At 39.4% G+C, this 10,887-nt stretch overlaps 1 protein-coding gene across 1 annotated transcript; it reads left to right on the top strand.

Annotated features, from left to right (window-relative positions):
* The first annotated feature begins 9,714 nt into the window (after positions 1–9,714).
* LOC131394600 (olfactory receptor 7D4-like) lies at positions 9,715–10,653 on the top strand. Its single transcript, XM_058525989.1, has one exon. It carries the CDS (start codon positions 9,715–9,717, stop codon positions 10,651–10,653), a length of 939 nt encoding a protein of 312 aa, XP_058381972.1.
* Positions 10,654–10,887: the final 234 nt, after the last annotated feature.

The following is a 10,887-nucleotide window of genomic DNA, read 5'->3' as shown; positions in this document are numbered from 1 at the left end:
GCATGTGCAGAGATCTGAGGACTATCTACCTCCAAAATCTTATCTACTGGTGATACGTTAGTCTATTAGTCTATAATACTTATGTCTCCCTTTTTTATCTTATGCATTTGTTTGAATTATCAGAATAATATAAATACATATGATTCATAGCAGCAATTCTTGCACGTCATTAATTGTCATTTCTTAATGCTTCCATGTTCATTTGAACATTGTCTCTCATTGAAATATCCATATTATTTATCATTTGGAAGATATGTGTCCCCCGCACACACACGTAGAGGCCACCATTTGCAGAAATGACTTTTGAAAATTATCCAACACTTTGATTCCTATTGAACTTGTCATCTTTTGTTTTGATATATTTATGAAATAAATGAATGTAAATAGTTTGCCTAAGTTGAATCATTTTCAATTCCTGGGATAAGCATTATTGACTCATGGTGTATTGTTATTCACCATACTGATCAAGTCAGTTTTAAAAACAAACAAGGAAAAACTAAACTCAGATTCAGAGAACAGATTGTTAGTTGCCAGAGGGGCCAAGGAATGGGTGAAGGTGATAAAAACGTAAAAAATTGTGGTTATAAGATGAATAAGTCGTGCAGATGTAATATACAGCATGCTACTATAGTTAACAATACTGTATTGTATATTTGAAAGTTGCTAAGATAGTAGATCTTAAAAGCTGTCATTACAAGAAAAACAATTTGTAACCTCCCGTGATGAGGGAAGTTAACTAAATTTATTACGGTCATCATTTCCCAATATATAAAAATACCAAATAATCATGCTGTCCATCTGAAACTAATAAAGGATTATATGTCAATTATATTTCAATTAAAATAAAAGGTGATTTAAATGTCCCATGGAAAGGACTCTAGTGAATGCCATGCTGCGTTGCCCAGATCCTCCTACAGGATAAAGGGCTTATTCTTCTAGATGCACAGAGTGCACCCATCTGACAGCCCTCAGCCTTCTTTGAGAATTGCCCTCAGTTTGAGGAACATGCCTCACTCAAGGTCACCCCACTCAGATCTCTTGCTGTGGGAGCATAACTGACCAACAGCCATCTGCATCCACCACTGCATTTCCACTGAGGTTGTTCCTGGGCTGCTCCCAGCCACTGACTGAGCACAGCAGGGTACCAGTGCATGCCCAGTCCAACCGTCACACAGTGACATTGATGACAAGGGTCAGTTACTCCTGCCAGGGTAGTGACTCCTCTCCTTGGCATGAGGCATCTGAAGTGTCTGGCAGCAGAAGTCAAAACGATTTTTCTGTGCATCTGGAAGTGTTTTCCCTTTAGGAGTCAAGAACTCTAACCTTTCAGAGGCCAGAGATATGGAGACATGAAACAAAATCTCCAGGTGGCTCACTGGGAGTGGTGTTAGACACCACTGCTTCTACTCCAAACCCTTGATATCTGAATCCATTTATTCTCCAAATTGGAGATATAGCACATTATGATTGTCATTAATTTTGAGTGTTTACTGCATCTTGTAAAATATGTGGTCAGCATTCCTGTGTATTCTAATGCCTTCACTAAATACGATCGTTCTCTTTGAAATTAAATGTCTTCCTATATCTCCCATTAAAAAAATAACTCTTCCATAATCGATACTCCCTTTAGGCTATGATTTACCACTTTCCTCCTCTTCCCTGTCAAATGTTATACATGATTTATATTTGACACCTATATTTCCTCAATATTCACTCTTCAACCCACTCAACCTGGATTATTTCTGACCATGATCCTCTCTTTGGATATTGGAGCCTGTCCTAATAACAACAAAGGACTCCATGTCACCAGAAAATGTCAAGGGATATTTTTCAGTCCTCGTTTGTTTAGTTCTTTCAACAAAACCAAAACTATTAACCACTCTGCTTTTATTCGGAAAGGACCTCTTTGCACCCATGACATTGTGGACATCAAGTGATCCATAAAATCTCTCAAGATTCTTCAAGGGAAAAACATCACAGAGAGTTGGTTCCTGTAGAAAGGTCCATAGATTTGAATAGAAGAATTAGAACTAATGAATAGGAGATAAACAGAGAGAGATAGTTTTGCTAAATTTAAGAAAGTCTGAATTATTGCACACATGTAAAATGGAAACGGGTTACCACTTGATTGAGTGAATCACTGTCATTGGAAAGACTCAGCAGAGGGTGAAGTCTGCCCACCTAAAGATGGAATCAGGAGGTGCTGACAGTTAAGTTGCCAGGTGGATGTTCATTGAACACAGTGAACACTGCATTTGCCTTCTTCCTCAGTAGACATACTAGCTATATGGAAGCAGGAAACCACACAGAAGTATCAAAATTCCTCCTCCTGTGTTTCTCAGAGCATCATGAACTGCAACCCCTGCTCTTTGGAGTGTTCTTGTACATGTACCCGGTCACCGTGCTTGAGAACCTGCTCATCATCATGGCCATCAGCTCTGATTCCCACCTCCACACCCCCATGTACTTCTTCCTCTCCAACCTTTCCTTTATCAATATCTACTTCATCTTCACCAGCTATTCCAAAGATGCTAGTGAACATCCAGACACAGACCAACGACATCTCCTACATAGGATGTCTCACTCAGGTATATTTTTTCAATGTTTTTCCTGGAATGGATGGTTTCTTTCCGACCATGATGGCCTATGACTGGGTTTGTGGCCATCTGCCCAACCTCACCCACCACACTACATGGTCATCATGAACCCATGCCTCTGAGGCTTTCTGGTTCTGATGTCTTGGTTCATCATTTTGTCTGTTTCTCTCTTTCATATTCTACTGATGATGTGGCTAACTTACTGTATAGGCACTGAAATTCCACATTTCTTCTGTGAACTGGCTCAGGTTCTGAAATTAGCCTGCTCTGACACCCTCATCAATAATGTCTCCTTGTATGTGACCACTGCCCTGCAGTGTGTGTTTCCTCTCACTGGGATCCTTTCTTTTTATTCTCAGATTGTTTCCTCCTTAATGAGGATGTCCTCTGCAGAGTGAAAATAGGAAGCATTTTCCACCTGTGGTTCTCATCTCTCTGCGGTCTTCTTGCTCTATGGGACAAGCCTGGGAGTCTACTTCAGTTCTGCTGTGACCTATTCTCCCCAGACAAACTCAATCACCTCAGTGATGTGCCCAGTGGTCACCCTCATGCTGAACCCCTTCATCTATTGCCAGAGGAACAAGGATGTGAAGGGGGCCTTAGGAATGCTCTTCAGCTGAGCAACCTCTTGTCCGTGATGGGTGACTGGCCTCAGAACATAGTGGACATTGTGGGCCCCAAAGGTAAACATTGCAAATTTAAATCTTCTTTTTCATTTTCTTCCCTAAAACACATATTTGATTTTTTCTCTTCCCAAAGCATCTTCTGACTTTGCTTTTTATTTGTTTTTTGTATCACTTTCTCTTCAACAACCTCCTCTGTAATTCCTTTTGGCTTTTCTTGCTTATACACTGTCTATTAATGTTCCATGTTTGGTCTGCTTTTTTGAAGACATTCTTAAGATTTCTAACTTTAGACTTAAAGAACTTATCATTTCAAGTGCTGATGTGGTTTTCCCCAGAATTATCCCCTCAAATGTTGGTGTTCTTCTCCTTCATTTGGTTGTGTGTTTCTTTTCTTCAGAAGTAATGGAATGAAAATCATACAGTAGTCACAACAAGTGCTCACCGCATCAGGACTGTGCTTGTTTCTTCACATGTATGACTTTATTTCATCTTCAAAATATTTCTTGGAGATATACTCCATATCATTATACAATAATAGAGACTGGTTGGGAATTTTTCGATAATATATACATACTTTTTTTTTTTTTTTGGTAAGGAAGATTGGTCCTGAGCTAACATCTGTGCTCATCTTCCTCTATTTTGTATGTGGGTCACTGCCACAGCATGGTCTGACGAGTGTTGTAGGTCTGCGCCTGGGATCCGAACCCATGTACCCGAGTTGTCGAAGTGGAGCACACTGAACTTAATCACTACACCACCAGATCTGCCTCTAGATAATAATTTTAATATCAGCCTCAACAATACTGATATTTTGGGTCTGTATTATTTCTCATAGGGGGTTGTTCTGTCTACTTTATGATGCTTAATACATCCCTGGCCTCTACACACTAGATGCCAGTACTTAGTTGTGATAACCAGAAATGTCTGCAGACATTGCCAATTGTTCCAGAGGGGACAAAATCAGTCCAGTTGAAAACATGAATAAAACAACTCATGGGTGCCAGATTTGATGGTGTTAGGTTTCAAAGAGGTGGGAAATAGGAAAAGTAACATTTTAGTGAGTAAAACATTAGTTTAATCTGGAAAGGTTGAGTTGAGGGGTCTAAGGAATAAACCATTGGTGTTATTATCTCAGAGGTCAAGTGTATTGGTCTGGCAATCATCGGTCTGCATGAGTGGCAGTATGAATCAAGTGATTGTACAGAAAGAGGGAGAAGTTTCTGTTGGGAGAGTCAGGAGTTAGAAAGACAAGTCAATGCTTGGCTGAATCCTACACATGATCCTTCATTTCTCAGTTATAGGGCCCCACTGGATATATGCTCTCATTGAACACTATACCATCCATCACAACAATAGCCACCATGGTAATTAAATAATTACGTCTATAGTTATTTTATTAATGACTGCCTCTTAAAAACCTCTACCTGAACTTTGAATCCCCTCCCTTCTTAACTTTAGGGGGAACTTATGCTATCCTTTATCCTTTCTTCATCCTGTATATTCCAATGTCTGCATGCAATGTTACAATTTCCAATGTCATGAGGATGTTCCACATTCCCATTTATTTCAAGGAAAATGAAATTCACCCCTCAACCCATAATGCCTTTGAGTATTGCTCCAAACAACTAGGAGAATTTGGTCTATACTTGCTACTTCCTTTTTCACTCTGTTCACTCTCTCTTCAACCAACTCATCTTGAGTCTTTCTACCACCATCACAAATTGCTCTCCCAGAGGTCTGCAGAGACCTTATGTACCTAATTAATTCTTAGGGATATTTCCACTCTTCAAAATGCTTGAGTTTTCAGTAACAATGTCACTAATGTCTCCCTTCTCTTTCTTGAAATGGGACCTTTCTCATTCATTTCATTTTTGTGACAGTGGGATTCTGAGGGTCAAATCATTGGACTCCATGTTCTATGGGACAGGCCTGGGGTTCTACCTCGGTTCTGCTGTGATTCTGCCCAGAGGAGCCCAATAGTTTCAGTGATGTGGACCATAGTCACACCCATGCTAAACCCCTGCTTCTACAGCTTGATGTACCAGGCTCAGCTTTCTATTGCCATCTAAAAAAAAATAACACAAGTTTAGTGGCTTAAAACAATGTACTTTTTTTTAATCACACAGTTTTGTAGGTCAGAAGCCTGGCTTGCCTTAATTGGGTTATCCGGCCAGGGAATCACAAGGCCAAAATCAAGGTGCCAGCCAGCCTGAATTCTCATCTAGGGGCTCTAGGGAAAAATTTCTTCTAAACTCATTTGGGTTGCTGGCAGCATTCAGTCCTTTATGGTTGTAGAACGGAGGCCCCTAGTAGTAGCTTCCTATGGCTGCTATAAAAATGATCACAAACTAAGTGGCTTAAGACAAAACACATTTATCATGTTACAGTTCTAGAGGTCAGAAGACTAAAATGAGTCAGCAGTGGTGCATTCCTTCTGGAGTTTCCAGGAGAGAACCCATTCCTTGTCTTTTCCAGTTTATAGAGGCCACCGGTATTCCTTGGTCCCCGGCCCCCTTCCTAAACTTTTTTTTTTTCCCCTAAACTTTAAAGCTAGTAGTGTAGTCAGTCTCTCTCTCTCTTTCTCTCATCTGCTTCCGTTTTCACATCTCCTTTTCTTATTCTGATCCTCCTCATGTCCTCTTACAAAGATCTTTGTGATTACTTTGGGATTTGGGCCCACTTAGATAATCCAGAATAATCTCCCCATCTCAAGATCCTTCATTTAGTCACATCTGCACAGTCCCTTTTGCCAGGTAAGGTGTATATATACAGATTCCAGTGACTGTGAAATGAGCATTTTGGGGCTCTATTATTCTGTCTGCCACAGTCCCTATTGCTTAATAGCTGTCAATCAAGGGATATTCTTAACTCCCAGAGGCTCCCTTCATTCCTTAACACTATACCCCTTCATTCTTCAAGGAATCAATCACATGTCAAATCATTCTCGTGCTTCTAATCTCCTACTTCCTCTTCTTTGACCTATTGGAGAAAAACTCTGTTTTTTTAGGGATCATATGATTAGATTAAGATCATCCAGATAATCTCCTATTTTAGGTCAATTGAGTTGGGACCTTAATTTTATTAAATGTCTCCCTATATATTCCACTATTTTTATTTTTATCTCTTCCATACTTGATACTGCCCTTTGGCTACGATTTACCTCTGTCCTCTTCTTCCCTGTGAAACTTTATATATGATTTATATTTGCCACCTATGCTGCCTCAATACTCACTCTACCTGGATTATTTCTGCCCCTGCCCCTCTACTTAGAGGTAATAAATGCAGCCCTCCTTAATATCAACAAAGGCCTCCATGTCACCGGCAAATGTCAAGGGATATTTTTAAGTCTTCATATAGTTAGTCCTTTCAATACAACCAAAACTATTATTCAGTCTAATTTTCTTCAGAAACATCTCTTTGCCTCCATGACTTTTTTGACATTAAGTGATCCATAAAATCTCTCAAGATTCCTCAAGGGAAGAACATCACAGATAGTTGGCTCCTGGGTTTGGCTCCTGGAGAAATTAAACTTTCCTTAGGGGATACTTTATGATTTTTAAGTCAAGTCAAAGAAAGCTAAGTTTCTCCTTGAAGGAAATAAATTCCTTTCCCCTGTTGCTGCTTGCACAGACACAACATTGGCTGAAAATTTTCCATTTCATTATCTTTGTACCTCAAGGGACCTGAATTGCTCGGAGAGAAGAAAGTCAGTAGAACAATGTATTCAATGAGGAGCTCTGAGTATTCAACCCTTGAGATGTTGGAAACTTTAAACATGTTTCTGTTATCCCTTACATATAATTCTCTGATCTCAAACAAATGCAAACTCAATTGGGCTTCCCAGGGGCAGACTTCAGAGAACAGAAAGCTTCAGTGATAACCATCAGAGAGGGTCAGTGTATCCAGTGAGGGCTGGTGGAGTAAGAGGAAAAGAGGAGAGAAAGTGTGTACTGGGCTTTACCTCTAGACTAATGAGACTGGAACAGTCCCACATTTATTTAATGTACAATGGTGCAGTCTCTGTAGTTTGAAGGTACTTGACTTTCTACTGAACTCAGTCTTTTCCAGCTCTTGTTCTCTTTCCTTCTGTCTCTTTCTGGAATCCAGAGCCTCTCTCTGATAAGAGTTACTTTCTGGAGAGTCTCCACCTCTTCTCTACTCTTTCCCACAATTGTAGGCTCCTTTTGGAATTCCTGAGTCCAATCATTATTCACTAACTACTTACTGGAGACCTAATATGCACAAGGTACTATCTATTTTATTTTTCAAGTGATTGGATTTTCTATTATATTCCCTATTTTTGAAGCAGATTTGACTCACTGATAGCACTTAATAGTTCTGTATTGATTGTGGTTGTTGTTTCACTTTAGTGTTCACAATATCATATACAAATAATGTAATTATTTCTGATATTCAGTACTCAGGCTGATTTCTTTTTTCATCTTAACAATCACTTTAAATATTCAAGAGACTATCAAGTGATTGAAGTTGGAGTAGTCTGCCTTGGTCTGTTCATGAAGTTAACACAAATAATTTAGCGTTTTAATTTAGAATACCCTGTTGGCTGCAGTTTTAAAATAGCTATTCTTTATTGAGCTTAGAAATTGTCCTTACTTTCCTCATTGAGTGAGAGGCTCTGTCCAGTCTGCTAACCATAGTACTGGCTGTTACATTTCCTCAAATGCATTTTCTATTGTGATTATGGTTAAGATTTGTCTTCATTGATCTATTTTTGTGAAGAATTATGTTAGCAAACCCACAAGTATTAAACTAGCTTCCCATTCTTAGAATAGATATTACTTATTCTTGATGTACTATTCTCTTAAAATGGTTATGAATCCATTTAATTTGTTTGTTGAATTTTTTATCTATATCCGGCATATGTGAGATTGAAGATTTCTTTTTTGTGTTATGGTTAATGCTTTGGGTCTCAATCTTTATTATACATCTAACATTTGTATGTGTTGGACACCTACTAAGTGTCAGGCACCAAGTGAGTCCCTGGAAAGACAGTGGTGAGCAAGAACACTCACATCCTCTGACCTACAAATAAACATAAAATTATCAACATGAGAGGCACATCAACGAATAGTACAGGATGCTGGACTGGTGGGTCTCACTCACTCTGTCCTCCTGACCCTCAGTCTCTGTTCTCCATCTCACTGGCCTCTCAAATCCTTCCATTCCCAAGTTCACTGACCTACGGGGCAAACAGGAATTCTGTTGTGTCAGCCCAAAATGCTTGCCCTTTCCTTATTTCCTCTGAAAATTATTACCCATCCTTCCTCTCACAGTTCAAATATTCCTCCTTCATAGAAGCCCACCTTCATTTCTACCCACCACCCCAGGTTAAATTGGTCCTTAATGATTTTTCTCTCTTTAACTAACTAGCATTCTCCAGACATTAATAACACTAAATTTTTTCTATCATGGAGATTGTAAACATTTATTTTCAAATCTTAAATTTGCCTTTCAGTTTTTAAGATGATATATTTTATAAAAGCTTTAAATATTTTTTATCAAATCTATCAATCATATTTTTCAAAACTAATTCCACTGATTGTTAATACAACACATCTCCACTTCTAAGGATGTACGCATGTGCACACACTCTCACACATGCTTTGTATTTTATTTAATAGTTTTATGATTATGTTTTCTCCTCTTATCTATATAGTCCACTTGCTTTTCCCTATTCTTGGAGGAATACATATGGCAGACAGTCTCTGAAAGAGGAAGCCATAGGGATCTGCATTAATTACTGCTGCATGGTAGTCAACGGAAGTCACAGACCTGCTGTGTTTATAATGATCAAACTCCATCTTCAATGACTGCCCTAGTGTAAGAGATATTTGGTAAATGATGACCACACAAGATAGATTTATTGTGATGTTCAGAACAGAAGCTCACATTTATCAAGTGTCCACTGTATGCCACAGGAATCAGAAGAAAAATTACATGCATCATCTCATTTAATTTACTCATCAGTCTTACAATTTAGGGCATATTTACTACTCTCCTTGTAGAGGTAAGGTATCATCAGCTAGGAGAGATTATATAACTAGTGATTATATAATAGTGATTAACCCATGGCTTAATCACTATTACAAAGTTATTAGAATAAAGGAAGGATGGAGATTACCAAAGAAAGGACTTTCAATGTCTTTAATTATTTTGGAAGGGTCTTATCAAAGAAGAAATTGGTTTATGTGCATAGATTTGAATAAAAGAATTTGAAATATGAGTGGGAGATAAAATGACAGAGAGACAGAGATTTCTGCTAAATTACGGATAGTCTGAATTATTACACAAATTTAAAGTGGAAATGGGCTACCACTTTAATGAGTGAAACTTTTCATTGGAAAGACTGAATGGAGGGTGAAGATTGTCCACCTAGAGATGGAATCAAGTAGTGCTGAGTAGCTTAGATGTCAGCTGGATGTTCACTGATCATTGCTTTTTCTTCCTTACCCAGCAGACATACCACCAATATGGAAGCAGGAAACCACACAGAAGTATCAGAATTCCTCCTCCTGGGTCTCTCAGAGGATCCTGAACTGCAGCCCCTGCTCTTTGGAGTGTTCCTGTCCATGTACCTGGTCACCGTGCTTGGGAACCTGCTCATCACCCTGGCCATCATCTCTGATTCCCACCTCCACACCCCCATGTACTTCTTCCTTTCCCACCTGTCCTTTGTGGACATCTGCTTCATCTCCACCACTGTACCTAAGAGGCTAGTGAACATCCAGAAACAAAACAAAGACATCTCCTACACAGGATGTCTCACCCAGATGTATTTTTTTATGGTTTTTGCAGGAATGGATGGTTTCCTCCTGACTGTAATGGCCTATGACCTGTTCGTGGCCATCTGCCACCCCCTGCACTACATGGTCATCATGAACCCACGTCTTTGTGGCTTCCTGGTTCTGATGTCTTGGTTCATCATTTTATCTGTCTCCCTGTTTCATATTCTACTAATGGTGAGGCTGACCTTCTGTATAGATGCTGAAATTCCACATTTCTTCTGTGAACTAGCTCATGTTCTTAAATTAGCCTGCTCTGACACTCTCATCAATAATATCTCATTGTATGTGGCCACTGCACTGCTGTGTGTGTTTCCTCTCACTGGGATCCTTTTTTCTTACTCTCAGATTGTCTCCTCCTTAATGAAGATATCTTCTGCGGGAGGAAAATATAAAGCATTTTCCGCCTTTGGGTCTCACCTCTCTGCAGTCTCCTTGTACTACGGGACAAGCCTGGGGGTCTACCTCAGTTCTTCTGTGACCCATTCTTCCCACAGAAGCTCAATTGCCTCAGTGATGTACACCGTGGCCACCCCAATGCTGAATCCCTTCATCTACAGCCTGAGGAACAAGGATGTGAAGGGGGCCTTGGGAAGGCTCCTCAGCCAAGCAGTTTCTTGTCCATGATGGGTCACTGGACTCAGAATTTAGTGGACATTATGGTCTCCAAAGGTAAATATTGAAAATTTAAATCTCCTTTTTGTTTTTCTCCCATAAATTCATGCCTGAAGTTTTCTATTCTTGAAGCACTTTTGACTTCACTTTTATTTGCTTTTGTATCTGTTCTCCTCAACAGCTTCCTCAGTAATTCCTCTTTTACTTTCTCCCTTATACACTGTGCATTAAAGTTTTATGTTTGGT

The sequence above is a fragment of the Diceros bicornis genome, chromosome 30, assembly GCF_020826845.1.
Source record: "Diceros bicornis minor isolate mBicDic1 chromosome 30, mDicBic1.mat.cur, whole genome shotgun sequence".
Lineage (NCBI taxonomy): Eukaryota > Metazoa > Chordata > Mammalia > Perissodactyla > Rhinocerotidae > Diceros > Diceros bicornis.
This window is presented reverse-complemented; position numbering and strand designations above follow the sequence as displayed.